This window comes from Rhinolophus hipposideros (genome assembly GCF_964194185.1).
Source record: "Rhinolophus hipposideros genome assembly, chromosome: 9".
Lineage (NCBI taxonomy): Eukaryota > Metazoa > Chordata > Mammalia > Chiroptera > Rhinolophidae > Rhinolophus > Rhinolophus hipposideros.
The window spans coordinates 5,641,176-5,668,929 of NC_138055.1; the positions used below are offsets into that span (position 1 = coordinate 5,641,176).

Sequence of the window (27,754 nt, forward strand, 5' to 3'; positions counted from 1 at the left end):
CTCAAGATGCGGCCGCCATCACAGGCAGGTGCAGTGACAGTGCTGCCCGGGGGCTCCGAGCCTAAGGGCCCGGCCAGGCCCGGCCCCTCAGCTTCTCCCTCAGAGCCTGCTCTCCCCTCCCTCCGCTCAGAATACCCTCCTCCCAGACACCTGAACGCCTTGCTCCTTCCCCTCCTTCAAGCATTTGTTCAAACGTCACTTCAGTGAGGCCTTCACCTCATTTAAAATTGCAGTCCACCCCTCACCACACTCCCTCTCCTCCCTTTTCTCTGGCACTTTGCTCTGATGCACATGCTTTGTATTTTGCTTTGTGTGTTTATTGCTTGTTCCCTGGTTAGAATGTAACCTCCAGGAAGGCTGGCTTTTATTTCCCCTCTGTATCTAGTACTTAGGAGAGTGCCTGGAGCATCCACTGTTATTTGGGGAATGGAGAGTTGAGTTCACACGCGTGCACTGCCCGCGTCCGCGCTGACATTTATTCCCACATTCACGCGCTGACTTGATTCCGAGCAAGTGAAAGTGGGGCCCTGGCGTGACCGTGACCCGGGCCGGAAAGGAGAGCATGGAACCCAGACTGGGGGGGAGCAACGCGGCGCCGTCGTCATAGAAACGCGCCGTTCCCATCGTCCAACTACAACTCCCAGTGGCCCCCGCGGCTTCCGGTCGGCAAGATGGTGGCACGCAGGAGGAAGCGTGCGGCGCGGGACTCTCGGGAGGAGATTCCGAGCCCGCCGGGCTACGCAGGTGAGGCGTGCGGGCCGCGGCGCCGGGCATGGTCAGCCCTCGCCCGGAGGCGGCGCGGGGGTCGGCGGTGGCCCCGCAGCTCGTGAGGCCCCGGGCCCTCGAGATCCAAGCGGCGCCCTGCGCTCGTCTGGCTGCCCTGCTTCGGGACGCGCCCACTCTGGCTTCTCTGGAGTGAACCCTCCCCGTCCACGCTCTGCCCCAGGGCGGACCCGTGTCCGTCTACGCCCTTAGCCTCCCTCCCCCGCCAAGTGGACACGTCGACTTCTCGCCGCGTCTGCGGTGCCCCGTGCGGGCCATCGCTCCCCTGGGCGGTCGTGTCCCCTTGTGATTGGTTCCGCCCCTGCTCCTGCTCCCACCGCGATCTCCACGCCGGTGCCAGAGCGTTCTTTCCAAAGTCAGATTTAAATCAGATTTTGCTTCACGCCCCCACCGCTGCCCCCCGTGCCCACCGAACTCCCTCCGGTGGCTAAAGTTAGCGCCTGATACAAGATCGGGACTTGTTGCCGTTGACCGGCATGGCCCCGCACGTCTGGCTGGTGCTGACCCAAAGCTCTGTCTTTTCTGTTTCTCTGAAGCACCCCGCGCTCTCCACTTCCAGGGATTTGGCACTTGCAGTGCCCGCTTCCTCAGTCCCTGCAGCAGCTCTGCCCTGACTGTCAACCAGCTTTGTGTCGTTCGCGTCTAAGGTTTAGGGGTCCTCAGACGCCATCCCGACAGTTAGTGAAAGGCCTCTGCCACCCGTCACCCCACACGACTTCACCCTGTGTCTTTTGTATTGGATACAATCTTGTTACGTGTGTGCGCGGCCATTGTCTGTCTCCAGTACGGTGGAGCTTCCAGGGTGCAGGGACTGCAACTGTAGCCCCCTGTGCTCCGAAGGAGGTGCTGAGAAAAACAGAAAAGCGTCCCTAGTTTTAGGAGGATTAAAATTCATGGAAGTGAGTGATTATCCAGATGATCGTACAGGTACAGACTTAAGACCATGAGCAATTACGAAGGCGCAGAGCAGGTGGATCTAACCTGGCATGTGGGGCACCCCTGCGGAAGTGAAGTTAAAACCTGAAGAACGGGTGGAAGGAAGAGGGTTGATGTTTCACACAGAGGGAACAGCATGGGGGAGGCCCTGGCTTAAAGGAGGAGCAGAGAGAAAGCCAGAGTGTTTGGGTGCCAGATGGTGGGTGGAAGACGGGGTGAGAAGAGGCCACCGAAGTGGTCAGGGTCAGCAGGGCCTCCAGCAGGATAAGGATTTTGGTGTTTACCCCAAGAGTAAGTAGGGTTTCAACTTCCTTCCCGTTTCGCTCCCCACGCCCGGTTATGTTCTGTCTCCCCCACCAGGGGAGATTCCCCTGGCAGATTCTTTGCTCATTCACTCTCATAGACTGCACAGCACCCTGCACAGGCCTTGCCAAGGGGACGGACTCAGTGAGGGATGGATGGGTAGGTGGACAGACAGATGGGACTAGAAAGGGGCAGCCTGAACCTGACTTTCATGCCAGTCCCTTCCCATCCCATTTCTCTTCCAGCCATTCCTATCAAGTTCTCTGAAAAGCAGCAGGCGTGTCACTATCTCTATGTGAGAGAGCACAGAGTTCGAGAAGGCATCACCTCTTCCTGGCCTCAGAAGCGGACCCTTTTTATCCTCAATGTGCCCCCATACTGCACGGAGGTGAGCTGGTATCGAGAGGGAACCTGTAGGCTCAAGTGGGCTTCAGGCAGAGCTGGGCTCCCCCTGGCCCCCACCAGGTCCTTGCTGGTAAGATGGAAGCAGCGAACTGAAGCCCCAAGAGAAGGTATCCAGAGGGCTGCCTCTCTCCCGTGACAGGAAATAGGCTTTTAAAAGATGTGTTTCTAAAGATACAGTTTTAAGGAGCCCAAAGCTTTTTATTATTTACCCAGAATGGTTTAAATTGCATATTGCTTTTCCCTAATTATAAAAGTGATACGTGTCCATAGGAAAAAATAGGAAAAGTATAAGGAAATAAAATGACTTCTAAATCTCCTGTCCAGACATGCCAGCTTTTTTTCAAAACTGTTAAATTTAATATGTAAATTTACAGAAGAGAAACTAAGGAAATTGCTGGACTTTAGATGAATTTTTTTCAAAAAAGAAATACAAATTCATGAGACATTATAGTTACAGAGAGAAAAGAACCAGTAAGAGGAGAGAAGATCATTTTTAACCTTTACTGAAGAATAGTGTCTGTATGGAGACGACCTCGGGCCAGAGGTGTAGTTTCCGGTATCTCACAAACTGAACATACCCGTGTAATCAGCACCTAGATGGAGAAACAGCATCACCCGCCCCCTAGAAAGCCCCTCATGCCCCTCCGCCACCACAGCCAGCCATCATCCTGACTCCAACAGCATAGATTTAACTCAGTTTTAAATGGCTGCCTCAAGTAGTTGGTGGTCTCATAAAAATCATAATAGCACCAAAAATATACCCACCTATTCTTGTAATAATTACTGTGTTTCCCCCGAAAGTAAGACCTAGCCGGACAATCAGCTTTATTGCGTCTCTTGGAGCAAAAATTAATATAAGACTCGGTTTTATTTTACTATAATATAAGATCGGGTATTTTTTTTTGCTCCAAAAGACGTATTAGAGCTGATTGTCTGGCTAGGTCTTATTTTCGGGGAAACACAGTAAAAAGGAAAGTTTAGAGGCTAAGCCTGTTCTTACGATCATTTCACCAGAGAAGTTGAAAGGGAAAGACTGATCTTTCAGCAAGATGTCCTGTCAAGTGAGAAATCCTTTCAGACTGGTGAGAAAACCAAACACATCCTGGGCCTATGCGCCCAGCCATGTCCTGCCACAAAGCAAAACAGCGGATAGCTGCATTCCATCTCGCATTCCATCTCCTCCCAAGTCCCCTGGCCTCTCCCTGATGGAGGGGTGGCTTTTTGCCCACAATTTTTAATGGGAAATGAACCCAGCCGTTGCCTCAGGCCCTGGGAGGGCAGGATTGTGACTTGTGCAGAGGAGGATGTGGCCCTCCAGGCTCTCCCTGTGTGCTCCCAGGTTGGGCGCAGACAGGCTCCCCAATCTTCAGGGGCAGTGGGAGGCTCTGGAAAGGCCCTGCAGCCACTCACACAGCTTCCTCGGCCACGGTAGGAGTGCCTGTCCCGCCTCCTCTCCCCCTGTGGCCCTGTGCGGTCAGTGGAGTTACAGGAGAAGCCGGACCTCGCCGAAAGCCCAAAGGAGCCGAAGTCGAAGTTTTTTCACCCCAAGCCTGTTCCAGTAAGCCTCCAAGTACTGGGGTCTGCTAGAATGGGGGCATAGAGTGGGGCTAGGGCAGCGTCCCCAGTATGTACAGGGATGGTGGAGTCGGGTGGCAGTGGGACTTGCAGAGCATTCCCTGGGGCCCTGGCCAGTCCTGGCTGTGTGGGGGTTTAGGAGGAATCAGGTAATCAGCCTGCACTCCTTTCCGGTGTTTATCACATCCTTTAGCTTCCTTCTGGCTCTGTCCCTTGTCCTGGGTGAAAGCTTTCTGCCCGAGGGGCCTCCCTGAGCTCCCAGTCTGCTTCCCCCACTGAAGTCCATTCTTCCCCAGGCTCAGTGGGCCCAGTGTCATTTCCCTGTGTTTCCTGAGGCCACAGTTCCTCCTGGTTTAGTGGAGTTTGACCTAGTGTGTTCCCCACATGTCTGTCCGTTCCTGTGCTTTTCACTGAGTCCCTCCCGTAATGGGAAGAGGTGGGAACACGTCACTTCTTGCAGAAGTTGGCCAGCTCAGATCGCCGCCGTCCCCACCCCTGGATTACAGACAACCTCCTGGTTATCTTCACTGTTCGGGCGACAAGTCAAGCTGAGGGCAGGTGGCAGCCCTTGTACCAGGCGTGGGTGGCTGGAAGGATGGGAAGGCTCCAGCACTGGGACATCTCTCCCTCCCTCCAGGGGTTCCAGGTAGCTTACGTGGTGTTCCAGAAGCCCAGTGGGGTGTCAGCTGCCTTAGCCCTGAAGGGCCCTTTGTTGGTGTCGACAGAGAGTCACCCCGTGAAGAGTGGCATTCACAGTCAGTACTGTGGGAGGGTCGGGGGCCTCCTTCCTGGCCCTGGTTTGGCGGGGGAGGTTTCGTGGGGGTAGCGTCTGCCATGTTCACTTGCCCTGAGAGCAGCGTGGGCGAGGCCTGAGCCTGGCACTCGGGTGGGCAGAGGTGAGGGCCCAGCTTCCCCCCTGGACCGTGGGCCAGGCTCCGTGCCTGCGGCCTGTGTAAGATGCTCCCACTGGCCTGAGTGTCGGCCTGAGGAAGCCCCGTTTCCCTCCCTCCTCCCCGCTAGAGTGGATCCGAGACTACACAGACTCCGTGCTGGACCCCGAGGCCCTGCGGGTGGAGGTGGACACATTCATGGAGGCGTATGACAAGAGGATCGCTGAGGTGGGGCTTCCACACAGGCGGAAGGCTGCTCATCACCTGTGTGGCCATGGAAGGTGGCGCTACGAGCCTCGTGGTGTGGCAACCTGGCCAGGTCACCGTGTAGATTCCAGGCTCCCTTTTCTCCCTGCTGAGTCCTGGGCCATCTAACTAGGTGACATCTAGTCTCTAGACGGTCTGTAGGAAATGAATGGTCCGAGGTTGGAGGAGGAGGTGGCGTTGGCATATCTGTGCCACCCCCCCAACCCCCAGCTGAGGCACCAACACTGTACTGGGGGCAGAGGGAGCAGCAGGTGCTGGTGGGCGCCCCGGGTGGTTCGGGTACAGTGGGAGGGGAGAAGCACTCCTAGGCTGCAGGGCCGGTCCCAGGCGCCTGCCCAGCTCGGTCGTGTTCCTTGCAGGAGGAGGCTAAGGCCAAGGAGGAGGACGGGGTCCCCGATGAGGAGGGCTGGGTGAAGGTGACCCGCCGCGGCCGGCGGCCCGTGCTCCCCCGGACGGAGGCAGCCAGCCTGCGGGTGCTGGAGAGGGAGAAGAGGAAGCGCGCCCGCAAGGAGCTGCTCAACTTCTATGCCTGGCAGCACCGCGAGACCAAGATGGAGCGTAAGGGAGCACCCCCAGCCCCTGCCCCCACCCCTGTGGCCAGAGCACTAAGCCCCAGAGGGCAGGCGCTGGTTCTGGCAGTTGGGCAGCAGTGTCCTTAGGCACAGACTTCCCAATAGGCTCTGGGGTTAGGGTCCCCAGCTTGGCAGCACCCCATGTGCTGATTCCCCTGTTGCTCCCCAAAGAGCATTGTGGGGGCCGCTGGGTTATTTAGAGCCTGCAGAGGCACCTGGGATGTAGGACCCACCGCCAGACCCCTGAGCAGTTAGTGCTGGAAACTGTCAGCCTCCCGCAGGAGCCAGATTGCAAAGGATGGGTGTCAAGTGCTTGCTGTGGGTGCAGAGAGGGTCACTGCCAGGGGTGGGGTGTTTGTGTGCACGCACTCACATGGAGAGCGCCCTGGAGTGCACCGATCACTTGTGGCCGACTCTGGGTGGTGGCCATGCTGAGCTGCCTCCTGGCAGGACGGCTTCCCTGTGGGCCCAGCAGTGGGGACAAGCCCTGACCTACCACCCAGTCACACTACTTGCCTGCTGGCTGCTCCTCCCACACTGCCCACCCCCTGTGGCACCTCTGCTCCTGTCCTCATGGCCCCTAGACTCACTGGACAGCAGGCTTTCCTCCCTGCCTCCCGGCCTCACACACCCCTCGGACCCAGTCGTCCAGTGACCAGAGCTGCCATCTGAATTCTGGCGCTCTGGGGGTGGAATCCGTTTACTTGTTCCCGATGTCCTCCCTAGTCTGATTGCTGCAGTGGGGAGGGACTGGGACCCATGTCCCCAGGGGTCTCTCAGCACCCCCAGAGCCTTCTTCCTTTACCTATGGATGTGTGGGTGCTGGGGTGGGGGACAGTAAGGGAGCAAGTGCCGTGTTACTGGTGCGTTTCCTGTCTGAGGACCGAGGCATGTCGTCTTCTCCACTTGAGCCTCTGACCTGTCTGGGCCTGCAGTTTATTCCGCTTCTTGGCAGCATCCAGACCATTCCCGAAGCCCACCCGAGGGGGGAGGCAATGCTGAGCTCCCCGCTGGGAGTGGGAACTGGGCGGACTCTCTAGTGGGGGGCAGTGGGCGCAGCTCCCACTGGGCAGGCTGTCTGACCCTGGCCCTTTCCCGCCGCCCCCCAGACCTAGCACAGCTGCGTAAGAAGTTCGAGGAGGACAAGCAGAGGATTGAATTGATGCGGGCCCAGCGCAAATTCCGTCCCTATTGAGCCAGCGTGGAGGGGGCGGCATGTGGCCAGTGAGGACATGAGGCCCAGGAACGCTGCAGACTGTACCTGCCCAGGCTGAGGGGCCGCCACACGGCAAAGATCTGAGTCCACACGGGGGGTGAAGGACAGTGTCACCCTGGTACTTACTTGTGCTTCAGCCATCCTGGCGCTCAGGGCTGGCGAGGCCAACAGCCCAAGTAGTTCCTTCCCGCCCCTGGTATGTGTTCCCAGCCTGTCTCTGGATCCTCTGAAAGCTAAGTGTCTGCTCTGTTCTCCCCTATCCCTCAGTGGAAAAGTCCCCGCTGCAGTGAAAGCCTCAAAAGCAGTGAGACTACAAGAACAATTTATTTTTCATCCAGTCAGCAGCAGGAAAAGGCTGCAAAAGCTGCGGGGCTGCATGCAGGCCCAGGCAGCCTGTCCCAGCCCCTTCCTGCAGCCAGACACAGTCTCCCCTGTGAAGTGACAACTGTTGGAGCCTCACCCCCACACCTCCCCTCTGCTCGCCCATGCTGCTCAAGGCCGTGAGGCCTGGCCTGGCCTGGCCGGGGACGTGGGAGCTGAGCGTCCGGGTGCTGAGTGCTGAGCGTGAGGTCTCAGTAGCCCAGGGCTACTGCTGGGTTGGGATCCTATCCCTGCTCTGTAAGAAGGAGCTGATGATACCGGCCACGTGGTGGGGATGGCTCATGTGGACGTAGTGATTGCCTGGGACTTCCACATACTGGAACCTCTGGAGAAGGGAGGGGACATGTGGTGAGCGGTGGCTCAGAGAGGTGGTTCCACTGGCCCTCTGGTTGGGCTTCTGCTCTGTGCCCCTCCCCCCATCCCCGTACCCCAGTCTGTTCACACTACCCCATGGGCAGGTCAGGCCCTGGCTCTAAGCCAGTGAGAAAGGCCTGATTGTCCAAACTGGGGTTCTGGGCCATTCTGAGTTGTGAATTTGTGGGGCCAGGGGTCAGACTGCTGCTGGTTCTGATAATTCTATGAGGTCCACTTGAGAAAAGAATGAGCAGCTTCCCAGGGTCACTTCTGCCTGGGACACCAGCCGACAAGACAGGAAGGCGCCGCCTGCTGGCCAACCATCCACACGCAGGCTTCCCTTCCTTGGGGACACCAAGGTGTCTGCAGGGGCCCAAGGGTCAGGTGTTTGTGCTGGGTGATCATAAAATGCCAGGTGCTCCCAGGGATAAAGTCACAGCACAAATCCCAGCCCTCCAACTTGGAGGCCCACCCCCACCTATAGCCAGCACCCACTGAGGGGACTGGTCATCTGATCCCATTTGGGACCCTAGGAAATTGTGGGATGGCCTCTGGTTGAGTTGGGCTTGGCCTGGGGATTCGTGAGGACCATAAAATTGGGGGGATCTGCCAGTGAACAGTGTACCTGCGCTCTCTTACATGGGGCCCCAGTTGGAGGGAGGCCTGGTAGCTCCTGGGGGGCCAGCTGTTAGGCCTGGAGCTGAGCCAGAACAGGAATCCCAGTGCAAGAGAAGAGACGGGTGCAGTGGAGCCAAGTGCTTGACACCCCCCCACTGGACCCCAGCTGCCCTGAGCCCCCTGCACGTACCTCTTTTAAAACAGATTTCAACTTGTCAATCATGAAACACAGGGTCTCCTTGTTGGCGGCATTGTCTCTCCTCATGCCATGATATCCCTGGTTGGCTCTGGAAAACCAGGGTTCATCTCAGGTCTGCTTCCACGCAGTGCCCTCCGCCCAGGCCTGCGCTGCCCTCTCACTTGCCCACAGCTGAGTCTCTGAATTCAGATCTACCCACTCGCATTCAGGGCCCACCATGGCCGGCACCAGCTGGGCTCCGCGGAGTCCCGGGACCCACCCGTGGCCACTCTGTGGCAGAGCCAGGATCTGAACGGCTCTGGAATTGATGCTTTTTCTCTTTTTTTAACAGCTTTCCTGAGATAATTTCACCCACTTCAGTTGTATAATTCATGGTTTTTAATAGACTCCGTTGTGTAATCCATTAGTCAGTTGTCAACGGTAGAACGTTCTCGTCACCTCCAAAAGAAAAATCCTGAGCTGTTCTCTCTCTCACACACCCCTCCCGGTCCTACACAACCACTAACTGACTTTCCGACTCTGGAGGTCATTTCCCCGTTTGGACTTGCAGGCGGATGGAATCACACAGCATGTGGACTTTTGTGTCTGACTGCGTAAGAAGGTTCACCCATGTGACAGCACGCGACAGTGCTCGTTCCTTTTTATGGCTGAAAAGTAGTCCACTGGCCGGCTAGACCCCATTTCACTTGTTCATGGACGGACGTTTGGGTGGCCTCACCTTTTGGGTATTATGAATAATGCTGCTGGGAGCCTTCACGTACATGTTGGGTACACACCTAGGAGTGGCACTGCTGGGGCAGAGGGTCTCATGGTAACTTACTGGCTTGAGAAGCTGCTGGACTGTGTTCCAAAGTGGCTGCACCACTTCGCAGTCCCACAGCAGCGTGAGGGTTCTGCCTCCTCCGTGCGCTTGCCGTCTGTTCTCTCACTTTGAGTCTAGCCGTCTTGGTGTGCAGTGTGTGTTGTGTGTCTGGAGTCCATGCTTTCTAAACCGTGTGCTCAGCACCAGCGACACACATGTGTCCCTGGAAATCACAGTTCCTGCCTCAGGCATGCCACAGCCAGAATGGCTGCAGTGGAGTGGGGAGTGGTGTCTCAGCCACACTAAAGGGGGTTCACTGCTGTGGGACCCAGAGCGGTGGACTTACGGCTGGGTGGGGGAGGGGAGGAAGGCAGAGGGAAGAACCGCATGGGCCTGGGGAGGGGAGGGGTGTGGGGTAGCTGGGGGATTGGGATGGGCAAGGGCCAGACCAGTGTTAGCCAGACTGCCCTGCCGATGGGCCCTGCAGACACCTGTCAAGAGGGGTGTAGTCCTTGCCCTGCTTCCCAAGCCCTCCCTTCCCTGTGCCTGCCTTCCACACACCAGCTGCTGGGGACTTCCCAAGAAAGCTGGCAGCGTGGTGTCCGGGAGAACCGGAGGTTCCTGGCGCTTCCGGCTCAGTGAGGCGCTAGGTGCAGACTTACTTGATGAGCAGCGTGCGGGCTGGTAGCTTCGTGATGTAATTCTCAAACTGCTCCCTGCTGATGAAATCGAACGCATTCTCCAGCTGCAGAGACAGAACATAGTGAATTTCCGGCCAGGCACCAGGGACTGCTGTGGCTGCAAAGCCTGTCTCGGGGCCAGTGGGGGGCCTGGCGGGGCCACCTCACCATCTACCCCAGGACGGAGCCACATCACCTCCCCAACAGAGGCCTCTGACTGCCACAGGCCAGACTTTTCCCTAAATTTGTTCTTCCTGGGCTCACGGCTGCCCAACCAGATGCCATTTCCCAGACTCCCTTACAGTCAGGTGTGGCCTTGCGACTAAACGCAGAGAAGGGACTCGGGCTACTTCCGGGCCTAGAGTTAGGACTGAGGTGTGGCCCCTGCACAGCCCCTTTCCCCATCCACAGGCTGCCCTGCAGTGCTGCCCAGCCAGCCCCGGGCCTGGCCAAGCAGAGCCCATCTCCCTGCCCTGAGTTTCCATGAAAAAGGTTTGCTTCAGCCACTGCACAATGCGTGCACCATGATGCCCCCACGGGCCCTGCCGGCCTCCGTCAGCCCTGAGCACCATCATAACCACTTAAGATGTCGGGCTGTGCTGTGCCACGGAACCGTCAGCCCCAGGGGACTGTGGAGTGCCTGAAATAGAGCTAGTCCACACAGATGCGCTGTCGGTGTAAATTGAACACTGGAATTTGAAGACTTAGTGGGGAAAAGTGTCAGCTGTCTTCCTAGTGTTTTATACTGATTAGTGCTGAAATGATAACATCTTGGATACTGATTTTTAAATGTACTGGACATGATTTCACCTGTTTCTTTTTACTCTTCTAATACGGCTACTAAAGACGTAAAGTTACATGAAGCTCACATTATTCGTCTACTGGACTGCTGCTGGCGTCTGAGAACCCTCTGATGGCACCAGAAGGGCCTGAGTCCGTAGCTCTCAGCTCGCAGCCTGACAGGATAAGTGTGTATTGAGTGGATTCATTCACGAAAGCTCCCGTAAGGATTGACTGTTAAGTCATGCCCGATACTCCTACACCATCGCAGTGGATATAAAACTCGACACAAACACGCACGTGCGCACACCTGTCTGGTCACAGCCCCCATAACCCATTGCTCTTGTTCCGCCTTGACCCCGCTCCCAGCCATCTCCTGCTCCTCAGGCCACAATGACCTTGGATGCTTTTCCAGAAACAGGTTCGTACATCATCTGCAACAGGTGAGCGAAGCTTTAGCAAGGACCCAGACGTGCCACATGTTACCACCCCTCCCAAGGCACAGCGCCTGCCGAGGAAATGACAGGTGGGTCCTGCCTGTGGCCGAGGAAATGACAGGTGGGTCCTGCCTGTGGGGAGGGCTTCGGGGAAGATCAGAAAGTCTGTGTCACAGTCAGCAGCTAACAGGAGATGGCGCCAGCACTCAGGTCAGGCCTGGGCCCCCAGCCTGGCTGTTCTGCCCCACTCCCTACGGAAGAGGTTTTTGAGCCAAATTGATGACAAATGCCAGGGAGCAAGATCTCAAATGCTCTCACCTCACACCATTGATTTAAAAAAATTTTTTTTTAATTGGGGAATATTGGGGAACGGTGTTTCTCCAGGGCCCATCAGCTCCAAGTCATTGTCCCTCAACCCAGTTGTGGAGGGCACAGCTCACTGGCCCATGCTCACACCATTCTTAAGAACAAATGCCAGTTGGATCAAAAACAAAACTCAAGCTTTCCCATCCCCTTGGCAGATGTCCTGGACACCTCACGTCCAAGCCGGGTCTGGGCAGCAGCTTTCAGCGGCTTCGGAGACCAGAGCTTCCTACCTCTAATGACTGTCTCATGCAAAGCATTTCACCCTCAAACAATCGCAGTAAGAGCAGCATCTGTGAGCATCTGTAGTGACAGCACTGTGCTAAGGCCAGTCCCTGTGACCTTGGCTTGTCAGCGACCCCCAGCGACCCCAGGGGCGGCACCTCCCAGCTCCTCATTAACTATCAGCATGAGTGAATGATGAGTAAAATGAACGCCCTTTCTTTTTGCCCACAAGACAACTGAGACTCCGGTAAGCGCCTTGCCCAAGGTCACACAGCCTCCCCGTGGGGGACACAGCTGAGTTTCTAGAAGTGCTCCTGTCACACCTCCAGCCCTCCTGACCGCTGATTTTTAAGTCCTTTCATTATCCAGCCTCTCTCCTTTTAGTCTTCACTAGAGGAACGCCCCCACCCCACACCACCTACATCTCAGCAGACGCACTGAGCTGACTCCCAGTCTTTACCACTGTGACGGCAAGTACCTGGAATGTTCCCCTTCTCTACCCACCTGGATCCCACCGCCCTGGGCCCAGCACAAGTCCCACCTGCTCTAAGAAACTCCTGACCTCACCCTTCTCGGCTGCCCTTCACTTAATTCATTTACACATTTGCAACCATTTATGTAAAAACATAAACGAGACCAAAAAGGCCCTAAAACAAGTCCGTGTCTATGTACATAGACACGTGTGGGGACAGCCAGGAGTGCAGTTTCCAGGCTCTCACCCTCACGTGGAAAGGTGCTCACTCGGGTAGTAAATGGCCATCAACTGTGATTGGATGGCCATCAGCTGTGACTTGTTGGCCATCAGCTGTAATCAGTGAGCCATTGGCCACTAATATAACTGCCGTGGCTACGCTTGCAGAAAAATGGGGGCTAGCAAGAAGATGGTGGCTGAGCCGGCAAGCGCGGATTGCAGTTAGCACGGCGGATTGCAGCTAGCAAGTGAGGTGGGTTGGCAGAGAAGTGGACGGCAGGTTGTGGATCGTGTGGCTCCTGCCTCCTGTGTCCCCAACCCAGCCGCCAGCGAGGATATAGTGGTTTGACTCCCCTATCTATGGCTCCGTGGGTGTTCCTGTTTGGCCTCACCATGTCCTGCGTTCTTATGTGGGGAGCGGGAGCTGAGACCCTGCATGACACCCTGCATGACAACACCCGTGACAGATGGGACTGCAAGTTGACCTGTGATGTGACCTGACACAATCTATGCAGCCAACTTTCACGTTTTGCTCTGTGGACACCTGTGTGTCAGTCATGGTTTGTTTTTTTAATTGTTTCCTGGGTGTGAAGCCCCTCCCCCCAGCTGTGCTGTCTCAACCTAGTTTCCTGGTGGTAAAATGTGGGTGACAACAGCTCCTGTCTCTGGAGCTGCCCTGTGGATTAGCACACACACCAGAAGCGCCGTCACTGGGGCCCCAAGCCCGGACAGCCCTGCATTCTCCCGGGTGCAGAGCAAGCCCCACACCTGCCAGCCCGGTTTGGGACACATCTTAACTTCAGGAATCTGCTGGTTGGTGGACCTCTCCCTCGCCCCCAGTCCTTGCCACAAGGAGAGCGAGGATTCAGAAGAGACCAGACACCACACCCCCTAGGCTGGCTATCATCAAAAGAGACAGACAATGACAAGTATTAACAGGGCTGCGGAGAGACTGGGACCCTCACTTGGCTGGTGGGAATGTAAAATGGTGCAGCCACTGGAGACGAGTTTGGTGGTTTCTCAAAAGGTTAAACCCAGGATTCTCATGGGATAAGCAGTTCCACTCCTAAACGTAGATGCAAAAGAACTAAAAGAGGGCTTGAACTGCTTCTCGCCCACGGTGCTCACAGCAGCATTATTCACAAATAGCTCAAAGGTGGGGACAACCCACGTGTCCAATGGATGAATGGCACATCCGTACACCGGATATTATTGCGTCATAAAAGGAATGCTGACCCACGCTACCACATGGATAAACCTTGAAAATATTACCTAAGGGAAGGAAGCCAGACACGGGCTACACCCTGCATGATTCCACTTACATGAGATCCCTAGCGTAGTCACACTCGAGACAGAAAGCAGAACGGTGGTTGGCGGGGGTGGGAGATGGGCAGTGTTTATGGGTATGGAGTTTATATTGGGGATGAGGGAAGGTTTGGGGGCGGGTGATGGTTGCACAACCTCGTGAATGTACTTAATGCCACTGAATTGTACACTTATGAATGGTTTAAAAACTGAGTATCATGCTATGTATATTTTACCACAGAAGAAAAAGAGAGGCTGACAGGCAGAGCGTGGATGGAGCAGGAAGACAGCTGCACTCACCAACGTGATCCTGCGATCTCTGTTGAGCGTCAGACCTGGGAGGAAAGCACAGAGACTGACCTCAGTACCGCCTGGTGGGGTGAGTTCCCTGGGGACCCTGGGGCCTCCAGCTGGGGCTCATTTCTTCAGCCTGGACTGGCAGGGACCATCCCTGACATCCTCGGGGTTCAGAGCTTGTCCACAGCTCCCTGGCTGCGGACCAGTGCAGCCCACACAGGTGCCTGCCCCGGCCACTCCAGAGGGTGGCCCAGAAGGATGGTGGTGAGAACAGTTATCACTTGTCCTCTGAGAACCTTACAATGATCGTGCGGCTCTTTAAACAGCAGGACGTAACCGGTGACTGAGAGTCGAGTGTTCACTTGTCAAAGAGAAACTGAGCGATGAAAGGAAGGCTGGAGGGGTTGAGAGGCCTGGGTGGTCCCAGGTCCAGGTGGAGCCTTGGTTCTCTGCCACAATCCCGATGGTGGACAGCTTGGCCTCACTAGGGATGGCAGACACCCAGCAATGCCACACCTGGGAAATGTCCCCTCAAGAAATGGCTGCAGGAGTGTCACGGAGGGCACAGAAGCACAGACCTTAGAGGCTGCCTGCTGTTAGCAGGACAGACAAGTGGCTGTGGGGTGGTCCCTCAGGACCCTCTCCAGTGGGGCGGTGGCAGACATCAACTGGCTAAAACCCACAATCGTGCTGCCCAGAGTCAGGAGGCTCTGTCCCTCCCACAAGTCTTTGCTCAAATACCACCTTTCCCGCCAGGCCTCCCTGACCATCTCACTGCTGCCTCCCCATCTCCTTCTGGTCTATTTCTCTCCATAACACTCAGCACTTTCTCATACACTCTGTCATTTACTTCTCTGCTTCTTCTTTCTTCTGCTAGGACGGAGCTTCCGTGAGGACAAGGGGTTTGGTCTCATATTCACAGCGGGGTCCCCAGAACCTGCCACACAGCAGGGGCTCAAAAGTGCTTGCTGAGTGAATAAGCAGGTGTTTGCCTCTGGGTGGCAGGGGTGGGGATGGGCAGGGTTCAAAGGAACGGGTGCTGTTCTGTGCTTTTGGCTGGGTGATGGGCACAAGTGCTGTGACTATTATTAACATTAGTATTAGTGAGACATATGATACACCAACAAGATGGGGGGGAAGTAAAGTACCCAATTCTGGAGTTCATTGGGAAAACTAAGCAAACAAGAATAGCAGAAAAACTCTGAAAAAGAGCCATGAAAGGAGAGTGTCCTACAGATAGCAAAACACGCTGTGAGACCTCACTAATTTAAACCACGTAGTGCTGCTAAGCGAAGGCGGCCAGGCGCCTCGAAAGGCAGAGGTCCAGAGATGGACAGGACAGAGATGGGCAGTCAGGGTATGATGTGGCAGCCGCTTACGTCCATGAGGGCAAAGACAGAGACTTTTAAAAACGGGCGTTAGGCACCTGAGGAGCCGTGTGGAAAAAGATGAAGGCATATCCAGACCTCACCCTGTACGCTAGATAAAAACCCAATGTAGCAAATATTTAAATGCAGACACTCAACCTCAAACAGTATTAGAATCAAACATGAGCTTTAAACTAAGATTCAAAATGCAGACGCCATAAAAAAGACATATTCAATTACATTAAATTCTGCATTTAGAATTAGAAAGAAAAAACAACAAAAAACATTCTTAGCAAAGCCAAAAGATAAATGACAACCTGGGAAAAGTATTTGTAATTCAATCTCCCCAACATATGAAGAGTTCCTAAAAATTGAGGAAAGACCAGTAGCCCAACAGAAAGATGGGCAAGAGGACAGAAACATACAGTTGTCAGAAAAAATACAAGATTTATCCTTACCATGAAAACCAATTAAACTCGCATTGAGATATAACTTTTCACCTCTCAAATGGGAAAAATTCCAATCGTGTGACATCCAGGAACATAGGTCTCTCATCCATCGCAGGGCGGGCAGCTAAGGGACAGCCCTGGAGGGCACCTGGCAATACCTTTACCCTCGCCAGGGGAGAAGTGCGACTTCAGTGTGGTTTTCAGTTTTGTGGTGCCCACGGTCTGTGGGTTGTTAAACCTGAGAAACCAGGAGTTCCACTGTGCAGTGCAGCCCTGCTCCTAACAGGCAGACTGGAAACGGCCCGTGTCTCCCTGGAGGGAACTGGCTAAATTAGCTTCCAGGTCACGTGGGGGACATTCTGCGTCTGTGCAAAGGATGGGGCCCAGTCTCCAGGATGTATAGTGAGGAGCAAGGAGGCTGCACAACTGGCCACAGTGGGAACTGCTGCATAAATGAGGGCAATGAGGGCATAGATTTGCATATTTGTATTTACCTAAGAAAACTCTGGAAGGACGGGAACCAATTTAAAAAGGGGCTGAGTTGAGGAACAAGATGGATGGGAATGGGGTGAGACCCAGCGAGACGGGCCTGTAATTATATAGTGATTTTTAAACCATGTGATCTGTGACCTGTTCAGAAAGTAATATCAGATGAAGAAGTAAAAACAAAAGGGCAGCTCTGCTCAGCCCTTAGGACATACCATCAACCCCTCAGGTGGAGGGACATGTTGGGCAAGGGTCCATCCGGGGAGAGGCATTGGGACTCCCCCTGGAAGACTGATGTTTGAATGCAAAGTGGCTTTCCAAGAAAGAAAGAAACAATTATGGAAACATGAAGGCAAGCTATTTTCCATAATGATTAGGTTCCCCCTCTAATTAGAGATGATGGAACTTTTAGATGATACATTTAGATGATTAATTGTTGACAGAGGTTCTTGGTCAGGCATTTGTGACTCAAAATACCATGTAACTGGAAGGTTTTCTGGTCACTGTACTGCTAGATATGTCAGCCTAATGCACCAAGGCTGAGGCCCCTGGGCCACCCTCAGCTCTGGCCATGACCTCCCTGCACAGAGGACAGGCCCTGCTGTCTGTGCAGGAGCCTGGTGACGCCTGGGCTCGCTGCCCTCCTCCTTCCTCTGGGCCTGGGCTCTAGTTACTCAGAGGATGTGAAAAAGCTTACAGTGGGGGTTCTCTTGGGGGTGGGGTGAACCCCCAAGTATCTGGGGACCCCCCTGTGCTGTTTTCTGTCCTGAGGCCTTCGCTCCTGCTGCTCTGACACATCCTGAACTGCCCTGGCCCCCCCCCCCCCCCCCCCCCCCCCCCCCCCCCCCCCCCGCCCCACAGCCCAGCTGCCTTTCTATCTGCCTCCCCTGTGACAGTGGCCTTTGTAATGCAAAAACTGTTTCTCAGACCAGCGTGCCAGCACAGATGTCCCTTAAATAGGAGTCCAGCCATCAGATCGAAGAGCAAGTGGCCCCGGCGTTTGTGGAGAGAGAGATTAGTGCTCAGTCCTTTTCTCAATCAGATTCAGATCCCAGGGACACCGCGTGCCAGCAGCCGTGCAGCTGGCTGTTCCCACTAACTTGTCTTGTCAGCCACACAGAGGCCGATGTCAGCACCTCTGTTTCCCCAGAAGGAAAAGGAGGGAGGCTGAGCCTGGGCTGGAGGGACAGACCCTGCACCAGCATGACTGGGCTCCTCAGGCCGGCCGCTGGCTCAGGAGACACACTACCTCCAAGGGTTTCAAGAGCCTCGAAAAGTTACATGAAAGGAACATTTTATAAAATAGAGTTTTGAATGCAGGAGATATTATCAGAACCATAGACCCCCCTCTCCCGCCACAGCCAATAATTAGAGGCGGTGATAGTGAGATAAGATAAGAAATACATCTTAGTATTTGTCCCTGGCTCCTGGCAGAGCTCCTAAAACCTGTATTTCCTAAGTGGAAAAGTGTTAGGAGCATCTTTTGCTCTAATATTTGGTCTTTGAACCCAGTTCCTGACACAGAGCTCCTTGGAATCTCCTGCGTGACAGGAGTGTCTTTTGTTCTCATGAGGGGAGTCAAGGTGGTCTGGAGAGCTTCCGGATGGGGGCTGGTCAGCAGAAAGAGCAAGCCAGCCCTGGGGGAGTAGAGAAGGGCTGGAGGCTGTTTCCTCCCCACCTCCCACCATCCAGTTCCAACCCTCCAAGAGCTTCCCTTTGCTTTTGGAATAAACACCACAATCAACCATCAACCAATGGTGGCTAACTGAGCCCTGCCCGGTCCAGCCTCCACCCCCACCCCCATGGCAGCCACTCGCCACCCCTCTCTAAATTCCTGGCCTTCTGTCAGGTCCTCAAACTGGATGGCTTCCTCCTGTCATGGGCAGGATTTCCCACTTACTTGCCAGTTCCCTCCACAACCACGCAGACGCCAATGTCAGCGCCTATATTTCCTGGGTCTGGACCGCTCCCCATGCCATCTCCTCTTCCTCACCTCGCTGGGCACATCTTCACTATCCTTGGGCCCCTAGGCAGGGTTCCCACAGATTGGGCGCCTCTCCCCCAGGTTAGGTAACCACGAACGTGATGTGACTTGGTTACCACCTGTCCCCAGGCTTACTCGAGGAGTGCCCGGCAGGCTGGTTCTGCTCACTCCGTCATCCCCAGGCATGAGCACACAGGCTGCCCAGGGCAGGGGTCCAGGACTGGTGGTTCAACATGGGGCTCTTTGGATGACATCAGCCCTGGATGGAAACCTCAGAGAACCTTTCAACCCGCTCCCTCCCCCTTCCTCTGCTGGGAACTGCCATGGTCACAGACTCAGAAGCCAGCAGAGGCCGGGCAGAGTGAGTGCAGTGCCCACTCACACGCCATGGCAACGGAGTCTGCCAGCCACTGTTGCCTGTGGAGAACACACAATGTGTTGCCAGGTCTTTCCATTTTTCAAAAGAAGCTGAAAATCTCCATTTTTACATCTTTCTATTTTAAATATGAACAACCTATTCAAAATTCTCCTCAGGCCAAAATTTTGTGTTTAAACTGTACAACCCAAACAAATCCTGCTTGCAACCCCAGGCCCACCCAGCCTGTGGTGAGGATTGAGCGTCCCCCAAGGTGGACAGGTGTAGGGCCTGGATACTGGCACTGGCGTGTCCTTTGTCATTAGGGAACCCCAACCAGAGCTGGACTCGTCCCTCTTTCATGCCAACACCTCCAGCTTGTTTCCAGAAGGTCTAGGCCAGTATTAAGACAGGACTCAGATAAGAATGCAGATAAGATAAGGACTTGGCCTCTCTTTCCCTACACTGGCTCACTGCCTCCTGGTTTCACCCACCCACAGGGTCAAGTTCAAGCCTCCCAAGCCTTTCGCGGTGGCTCCCTTTGCCTGGATCACATTCCTGCTGGATTTCCGTGTGACCAGCTCTCTCACCTACACCTCTTTGGTCAAAAGCCATCTTCTCCAGGTCAACCGGCTTGTCCTGTCTGAAGATCCTACTGCAAGCTCTGCTCCACGCGGAGCCCATTAGCCTGCTCTCACCTAAGACACTCCGTACAGACTGGGGAGAATGCCAACAAACACGTGAGGCCACCAGAAGCCAGGAGACAGGCGTAAACACAGTCTGTCACAGCCTTGCCAACACCTTGACCTTGGATTTCTGGCCTCCAGAACTAGGAAGGAATAAAATGTCTGCTGTTTAAGCTCTCCAGTCCAGGGCACTAATGCAGGCTGGCCGCTCTAGGAAGTGAATTCGGATTTTGGAGACATCAGGTTGGACGATGGAAGTTCCCAGTCCTCTGCCCTGCTCCAGAACAGAATGGGGGCTGTCAGGAGCTCTCTGGGGCCTGAGGAAAAGGACTTGGGGGGCCTGGAACACCAGCTCCCCCAGTGTCATCCCACCCCGGTGGTGTCTGGGAGCCAGCTCGGTCTTTTAAGTTAACCCCGGGCCCAAAAGGGCCACGACTGCTGCAGAGGGGCTGGTCCCAACACAATGATCCGGTCACCTGCTCACTCCCCCTGCACCCCTTTCCCAGCCCGCCCTCCTCTCCCACTCACCTTGACGGTTCAGTGTCACCATGTCATGTGAGCCCGGCCCGGCCTAATCGGCTTCTGCAGCCTGGCCAGAGCGCGTCTGATTGCAGATTAGCCCACTTCTGAGCCACCCATCTGTGTGGGCACGTCAGGAAGACTGGACCCAAGGCCCTGTGCCCTGGACCTCCCCTTTCCAAGATGCATTTGGAGGAGGAGCGGACAGAGTCTCAGGAATAATAGTGACAACAGGCCCCCACAACAGGTTGCAAACCGGCAGCTGAGGCCAACACAGCCTTAGGTGCCGTGTAGTCCAGTTGACCTCACAGAGTGTTGTTAACTAGAAAATAACCCAGCACAGAGGAGCAGCTGGGGACTCGGGCCATCCTAGACCGATTCCACATGATAAGCCCTGGCTGGGCCAGTTCCACAGTCCCCTCCACTGCCCACTGCCTCACTCACAGCCGCTGGATTATTCCATAATTTGCCCAGCTCCCACATGCTCTTGGGCTTTTGACCCCTGCCTCCTTGGTTGAAGTCACATTCACCATCTTGCTTGATCCAATCAGCCTAGGAGGGCAAAAATCCCAAGATCTGTCACCCAAGGAAACCAGGGGCGTCGAACGGGAGGAAGAACTTGCCAAGATGGCTGAGCCGGCAGAGTCAAGAATCAAACCCCGGTCTTTGCCCTCAATTTAGTGCAATTTAGTGCACTAAATTTAGTGCATGTTCCATCTTACCACACTGTCTCAGGAAGGGAGCCCCTTCCAGGAGCAGGCCTGCCCACGGGTGTCTTCCAGAACACTCGCTACATTCCTTTTATTCCTTATAATAAAACGTCTACTGATTTGTCTGTTTACTGACTTATCGTCCATTTCTCCTCCTGGAAGGTACTTCCTGCCCAGCCTCCTCCTTGCTCAAGTCCTGGGAGAGTCATTTCCAGCGAGGTCACTTGTGAATGGCACCCCCTGGAGTTGTGCTGGCAGAGACACTGACCAACCCCAGGAGAGGGCGGTGTCGGTTCCTGCTCCCTGCAGCCCAGCTCAGCCCAGCACTGAGCACGCTCCTGGGGAATGAACATATCAGGGAACAAAGTGCAGAAGCTACAGGCCGACACTGCTTGGAGCCAGGCGACCACCAACTCCACTTCTCTGTTTTGAAAAACCTCTTCAAAGTCGCTTGGCCGCACGGGACATCCTCAAAGCCTAGCTTTGGACACTGGGGCCCACCACACAGGACCAGCGCAGCAGGGCTGACATTCCCCAACACTTGGTCCCAAGAAGCCTGACCAAGCTCCCACAGGACATGGCTTCCTGGGACGTGCTGTACTGTCTGCCCTGGCACAAGTCACTGGCCTTTCCACGCCTCAGTCCGTCCTGCTCTAAATGGGATGTGATAGAGTGGTCGGAGGATTAAATGAGATGCTGTTTGCAAAGCACATAGATGATGCCTGATCCAAAGCGAGCTTAGTCACTGTCATTCCTCACCAAGAACAGTGCCAATAAGCAGAGCCTGGGACAGTGCTTGCCTTACCTGTGGCCACCTGTGTGGCTCCTCTCTGCAGCAGGAGCTCCCCACACTCCTCGCTCAGTTGGCTGTTATTCTGCAGGAACCTGGGGGAGACGGAAGGACACTGAGAGCCTTGTGTGAGAAGAGGCCAGGTGGAGACGAGAGGAAGGCAGGGAAAGGTAGGCCACGCCACAAGGACAGAGGCATGTGTGGAGGGGACGTTCACATCAGCGGGGAGTGTGTGTGTGTGTTTTCACTCCTTTAGGCAACACATCGTTACAGAGCCCTGACAACCAGGCACACTGGCGCATGCTGGAGGCACAAATGTGAGGAAGCAGCCTTAGCCACCACCTACAGGCCTGAGATGACCTACACGGCAGGGAGGTGGAGTCAGGACAGGCTTCCAGGAGAAGTGCCAGCAGCTGAGACCCAAAGGAGGAGCAGGGACATCAGCAAGTGGCCCTGAGCGAGGTCCAGGTAGGAGCCACAGCGGGTAGGAAAGCTGTGGAAGGAGAGAGTGTGCATGAAGGGAGAGGGAGGGGGACCAGCGAGTGGGTGGAGAGGGCTTCAGGGCACGCCTATAGAGTGGGGAGAATGCAAGGCTGATAAAGTCAAAGCGGGGCATCTGAGGAGTGCCAGGAAGCCTGATGCCCAGGGTGGGCAGAGAGAAACAGGCTTGGTTGGATTTGCGAGTAGGAGAAAGAAGCTTCTTCTGGGCCCCAAAGATTTCCTTCCTTGGTGTCCTGCAGTTCCCCCCCGGGCTGCCCCCCAACTCCCTCTCACCTGAGGGGACCCACCTGTGTAGAATCTCCTCTCGGCTGATAACTCTTGAGGGCTTTTGGGGTAATTTCTCCATCTGCAGCGTGTGCTCTATCAGGTTCCGCTTGTAGATGACAAAGTTCTCTATTTCCTAAATATTCGTGGTTCTGCTGGGTGGGCAGAGCTCTCACCTGCAGATAAAAGGGCCCAGCCCCTCCCCCAGCTCCACCCTCTGCCCTCAGCAGCCCCTCAGCCGAGCACCCTCTTAGCTGGTGATTCTTTCTGACCCAGTGAGGGGTGGCACCAGTCAAGCCCCTGCCAGTTAGCACTGTGGCCCGAGCAAGTTGGGCTGCTTAGTTACAGGCATCCCAGCCCTACCTGTGGCGGGGGATAGCTGGAGGGGTCGGACTGGATGAAGGAGGGGGAAGGAACTCTCTCTCAACTGCCAAGTGCTTGCAAAGGTGAGATATTAGGGCCTATAAGTCAGGAACTATCCAGGGTTGGCCATTTTATCTGGTTTAACTAATGTTATCACTCTGAACGGTGGAGCAGAGGCTGGCGGGGAGTGCAGTGCAGAGGCTTCCAGCCTCCCCCCAGGGTACCCCTTTCCAGCCCAGCTCACTTTGGGAATGGCCTGGCCCTGTCCACAGTGCACTGCGTGGAGTAGCCGTGGGAAGTGACACTCCCATCCATGGCCGATGAGAGTACAGCAAACAGGGAGGAGAAAACACCAGAGCCCCAGGAGAAAGACCCAGGGGGGCACTGTGTTTGTCAACTCAGTGGGTGAAACACATAAAGAAGTGAGACCCAGACTCATTGCATCCTCACAATAACTCACGAATTATTCACCCATCCATTCAACGGACATTTACTGAGCACTTACTATGTGCCAGGATTGGGCACGTGGTGATAAAAAAACAGCGATGGTTCTTGCCCTTATGGAGCTTGTGGTCATTTGACAGACAAGAAAACTGAAACTGATGAAGGAGTTGTCACAACCGAAAAGGTTGAGCCCTCGGGAATAGAATGACAGAAACTGGCAGGGCACCTCCCAGGTCATCTAGTCCAATCTCCTCATTTTATGTAAGAAAACAGGCCCAGAGAGGTGAAGTGACTTGCCCAGGGTCACACAGCAGGTAAAGGGCAGAGCCAGGACTCAGATGCAGAGATAGTCCTGGTTGTCATTGGTGGTGGTGGCAGGGGATGGGGGGCAGCACTTTTGCTATCAGCCCACACTCAGGGCTGTCGTGTGCAGGTGTGCGATGTTCACCCATCACAAAGCCATTTGAGCCTGAGTGTGGGTGCGTGGGCCAAGCTGTATGCACCCAGTTTCCTCGACCCACTGCTCCTACCCTCTCCCACCCCGTCACTTCATGATTGACCTGGCATTCTGCAGATCCCAGGCCACACACAGGGCTTCCAAGTATAAAAAAGGCCCCAGCACCCCTTTCCCTGCCCATTCCTAAGGGTACAAGCAGCATAATATCACCCTGTTTTCTCTGTTGGGGGGCCCCTGACTCCCCTTGTCTGCCCTCTTACCACCTCCTCCCACCTCCCTGGTATCCATCGAAAGAGACAGGGCTGGGGCCATGCATGTAAGCCGCCATTCTTACATTACAGTCCAGGAAGAAAGGGACTGAGTCCAGCAAGATGAGTTTATCTACCATCTCAGGGAAGATACAGGAAAACTATGAGCGATACAAAAAGGGAAGAATGAACAGGAGAGAAACTTGAAGGCAAAGGGACTCAAACTCTTCTCTGGGGACACTGGTGTTTCCTGAAACATCTCTCAGGCTGGGGGGAGGGTGCTGACCAAGAGGCTACAACGAAACTCTTCTATCCCTTCCAGGGACCTTCCTTCTGTGCCCCCCCCCCCACGCAATCCACACCCAGCACGGAGCTCTAAGCCCTGGCAATGGCTGGACTCCAGGGTTCTCTGTGACGGGCGGGGGCTGTCAAAGCTCTGAACTCCACCAGAGTCTGCATTTCCACTTACCTCTCCATGATAAGGATTATTACTGCAGTCTACACAGCAAACCAGCACTAGCTAATAAAATGTTGGCTTGAAACTGATCTGAGGAGGCTCTTCCTTTCCCAGGTAACTTCCCCCTCTTCCTCCTCTCCCCACCCCACTTGAAGGAGCACCTCTCGGTGGCCAGAGGTGGTCACTGTAAAGCCATCTACTCACCATTCCACCTACGCAGCCACCTGGGGAACAAAAGAGTAGTCTGGCTGATATTCCCCAGCAATCAAAATCCTACCAGAACTTCCTCCCAGGGGCTGACCCACCCCCAGGCTAGGGGCCCGGTTCCTCTCTCTCCCATCAATAGACAGGCTCTGTATCTGCTGTCAAACTGGGGCTCCCTGGGGCCAGATGGCCCCTTCATCAGACTTGACCATTCAGAAGGTCACATTGGGCGATAGCTACCTAGGGGGGCCATATGTTCCTCAGAGGAGAGGCCTGAGGTCAAAGGGCACAGTACCCAAAGGTCAATGTCTACAGAACCTCCTCATCTCTCCTTGCAGTTCCCAGAAGTGCAGGGGAGAGGTACCTGTGCCCCAACTCCTCTCCCTCCCTCACAGCCCCACCATGGGAGCCCAGGTCAGGTCCTGGCCAAAGTAAACTCACCAAAACTGTGGCATATGAGGGACAAACGATTCCATTTCAAGGCTGAAAGCACACAGAGCCAGGTCTGCATGGGCCCAGCCTCCCCCACCCTCTGTCCTGCAGTCCCTGTGCTCAGGAAATCTTTCCCCAGCACCTGGGGTGCCCCACTCAGGAGACCAGCTTAGCGGGGCCCTAGCTCCACTGCAGGAGTGGAGCCCTCAGGAGAAAGTGAACTCTTCTTGGCAGCCTTCTCCAGCTTTCCCAAAGTTACCCATGAATTCTTGACAGGTCACCCCCAGGCCAGTGTTGTTTCCTGACTACCACACCCACTTCACTGATAAGAGGTAGTGTCCCAGAGCACCCCTACCAACACACACACACACACACACACACACACACACACACACACACTCCACCTCTTACCTGCTACAACTCTTCGGATCTCACTCACAAAGTTTAGATGGTAATACGGGAGACCTGGGCTGTAGTGGGACGAGAGCCCATGACCCCCGAAATCCATGGCAACGTAATAAAAGCCTGAGACAGAGATAAAGGAGGTAGAAGAAGGTGTCTAGGTCAGCTGTCTTCCCCTCCCTCATTCTCCTGCAGTCCTGCCACCTGGCCTCTCCGCTTCCTTTCAGCCCCCAACCCACCTTTTGGGAGAAGAGGAATGAGTCTGTCGAAGGAGTTGGCATTGCCCAGCCAGCCATGCAGGCAGAGAACAGGGGAGCCGTGCTGGGAGCCCCAGGCTTTGGCAGCGATATGGCCCCAGGGTACAGCCAGCCTCAGCTCTGAGAACAGACCTGACAACAGACAGAGCCACCCACTCAGTCATGAAGCACCACTTCCTGAGCCCCCTTCTAGGCCCTAATATGTCCAGGGCATCAGTGCTACCCAGGAGTTCAGGTCTCCTGGGCCATCTCCAGGGGGTTATGGGGAAAGAGCCAGAGGTGGCTGTGGGGTTCCCCAGAGGAGGGAAAAATAAACTGGGTCCCCTGGGTGAGGAACACCTTGGGAGGGTTTCACCGCAGAACTTTCTAGAAGAGGCTAGGGAAGCTGGCTAGGTCTGGGCTCTGCCACTTGCTGGCTGTGTGACTTTGGGCAAATTACTGAAAAACAAAGACAAAAACAAAATCCCAGCCTCTGTTTCCTTTTCTGTAAAACTGGAGTAAACAGTAATAACAACAGCCAACATTTTCAGAGTCTTCACTGAGGGCCAGATGGGATGGTCCCTCTCCCCACGTTCTCACAATTAAGCTGGATCACTGTTACTCTCCCTTCGCAGACCAGGAAACTGAGGCATAGGGAGGTGCAGTCCATGCCCAAAGTCCCAGGGAGGACGAGGCGGGTTGAGGATTTAACGTGACACGACCCCTTGTCCTGACCACGCTGTCTCGGGTCCACTCTGGTCAGGGCTGCATTCTCCACCGTCCAGAGCTTACCTTTTTACCCTGCTGCCCTCCCCACGGGCTGGAGGCCTGCGCGCCCCTAAACCCGCATGAGCTTGCTTCTCTAACCGGGGCCTCCCAGAACCCTGAGAGGCCATGTACTGGGGCCACCATTACCCTCCCACCCCATGCCCCAGCCCCAGGCTGCGGAAGAAAGAGACGTGACTCCCAGAAGGGAGGCCTGGTCCCAGGTAGGTGGGTGGGCAGGTGGAAGCGCGCGTAGCCTCCCCCACTTCTAACTGCCCCTGGGTACAACGTCTTCACCCATCGCACGCGTCCTTGTGGCACAGCCGCAGTCACTCTACGCCGGAAAGTCGAGCCCAGTGACAGGGAGGTCAGTATCTGGCCCGCCCCGCCCCCACGGAGGCCCCGCCCCACGGAGGCCCCGCCCCACGGAGGCCCCGCCCCACGGAGGCCCCGCCCCGCCCCCACGGAGGCCCCGCCCCACGGAGGCCCCGCTCCTCTCGCCAGCCCTAGGCCTGCCCTGCATCTCTGCCCAGGCTCCCTCCCAGCCCGCCAACGTGACCTGGCCCTAGCTTCTCGCCTGCAGGAGTTGGGCGCTCTCCGAGGCACCGCCTGCGTCAGGGAAACCACCCCAAAGGTCGGCTCAGCGGAGTCGTGAGCAGAGCCGCTGGGGATTCTGGGGTCAGTGGCCAGAGGACATCCATATTGCAGGTTACACCTGAGCCGTTTCGCGGGGAGTGGAGAAGGCTCCGTTTGACATGTGGGTGGTGTATTGGCATAGAATTAACCCCTGGTCGCGCAGAATGTAAAAGGATTTACAGGACTCTACAAGAGTAAGAAAAGATGTATTAAAAGTCAAAGAGAGAGAGAGAGTTCTGTTCGTAGCTACTAGCAGAAGTTTTGCCAGGGCAGTCTGAGAGAAACAGCTGTGCCCGTTTCTGTTTAGCTAGAGTTTGATATTTCTCTAAAAATGATGTAGGGTGCTTGTCAGCTTGCAGGGGGCCTGCCGTTACAATTGTCTTCTCCTGAGAATGTCCTATTCCCACCTATGATGGATGTCAGCTTGCAGGCAGATGCCTTTGCAATTGGGAGCTGTTCTGTTCCTATCTATGATGGATGTAAGGCGCTTGTCAGTTTTCAGGTGCAGTGCTAGCCAGGGGATTCAGAGCCAAGCGGTTGCTGGTTAGCTTGTTCCTGTTAGCCCCCAAGCTCGCTCCTGTTAACTCTTTACTTGTCTCATCAGGTGGCAGGATCCCCAGGGCAGTGCCCATGGCCACCCCCAGCCCCTTGCGGGCCCAGGAGTTGGCAAAGGACTGGGGAGCAGCCCCGGGACACCCCCTGGGTGCTCACTGGCTTGCACTGTAGGGTTAAAGGTGGGGTGACTGTTTAATGGTTAATGTTCACCCTGCCGGCATCCGCCATGTTCCCACCGGTGTCGTGCGTCCTCATAAGTTCCCTGGCGCGAACCAGCCTTAATACTTGTTGTGAATGAACGAATGTATAAATTGGGGATATGGAGGACCCTCCACAGGTGAGGAAGGGTTATAGACAATGACATC

General features: G+C 55.3%; 2 protein-coding genes across 10 annotated transcripts; one reads left to right on the forward strand and one right to left on the reverse strand.

Moving 5' to 3' along the window:
* Window positions 1-658: 658 nt before the first annotated feature.
* RRP7A (ribosomal RNA processing 7 homolog A) lies at window positions 659-9,118 on the forward strand. Its single transcript, XM_081059866.1, has 7 exons — window positions 659-744; window positions 2,268-2,410; window positions 3,860-3,985; window positions 4,640-4,757; window positions 5,023-5,120; window positions 5,519-5,717; window positions 6,841-9,118. Exons 1-7 carry the CDS (start codon window positions 672-674, stop codon window positions 6,924-6,926), a joined length of 843 nt encoding a protein of 280 aa, XP_080915992.1. The 5' UTR covers window positions 659-671; the 3' UTR covers window positions 6,927-9,118.
* SERHL2 (serine hydrolase like 2) lies at window positions 7,254-26,585 on the reverse strand. 9 transcript variants are annotated; one of them, XM_081059859.1, is made up of 12 exons: window positions 26,496-26,585; window positions 25,437-25,586; window positions 25,207-25,320; window positions 24,805-24,846; window positions 24,364-24,383; window positions 23,789-23,863; window positions 22,214-22,326; window positions 21,441-21,520; window positions 14,083-14,117; window positions 9,964-10,046; window positions 8,491-8,587; window positions 7,254-7,653 (listed from the first exon to the last, which is right to left on the reverse strand). In XM_081059859.1, exons 1-12 carry the CDS (start codon window positions 26,497-26,499, stop codon window positions 7,534-7,536), a joined length of 933 nt encoding a protein of 310 aa, XP_080915985.1. In that variant the 5' UTR covers window positions 26,500-26,585; the 3' UTR covers window positions 7,254-7,533. The 9 variants fall into 9 exon arrangements, with proteins under 9 accessions (XP_080915985.1, XP_080915986.1, XP_080915990.1 ...); XM_081059860.1 differs by having other exon boundaries at window positions 22,214-22,299; window positions 26,496-26,547; XM_081059864.1 differs by having other exon boundaries at window positions 26,226-26,534.
* Between the last annotated feature and the right edge of the window lie 1,169 nt (window positions 26,586-27,754).

Coding starts and splice junctions, on each gene's coding strand:
- RRP7A (XM_081059866.1), top strand. CDS start 672: ATGGTGGCACGCAGGAGGAAGCGTGCGGCGCGGGACTCTCGGGAGGAG. Junction 745..2,267: donor GAGCCCGCCGGGCTACGCAG/GTGAGGCGTGCG, acceptor TTTCTCTTCCAG/CCATTCCTATCAAGTTCTCT. Junction 5,718..6,840: donor CCGCGAGACCAAGATGGAGC/GTAAGGGAGCAC, acceptor GCCGCCCCCCAG/ACCTAGCACAGCTGCGTAAG.
- SERHL2 (XM_081059857.1), bottom strand. CDS start 26,103: ATGGACTGCACCTCCCTATGCCTCAGTTTCCTGGTCTGCGAAGGGAGA. Junction 25,587..26,033: donor AACAGTGATCCAGCTTAATT/GTGAGAACGTGG, acceptor GTCTGTTGTCAG/GTCTGTTCTCAGAGCTGAGG. Junction 21,521..22,213: donor CGAGAGGAGATTCTACACAG/GTGGGTCCCCTC, acceptor CGTCTCCCCCAG/GTTCCTGCAGAATAACAGCC.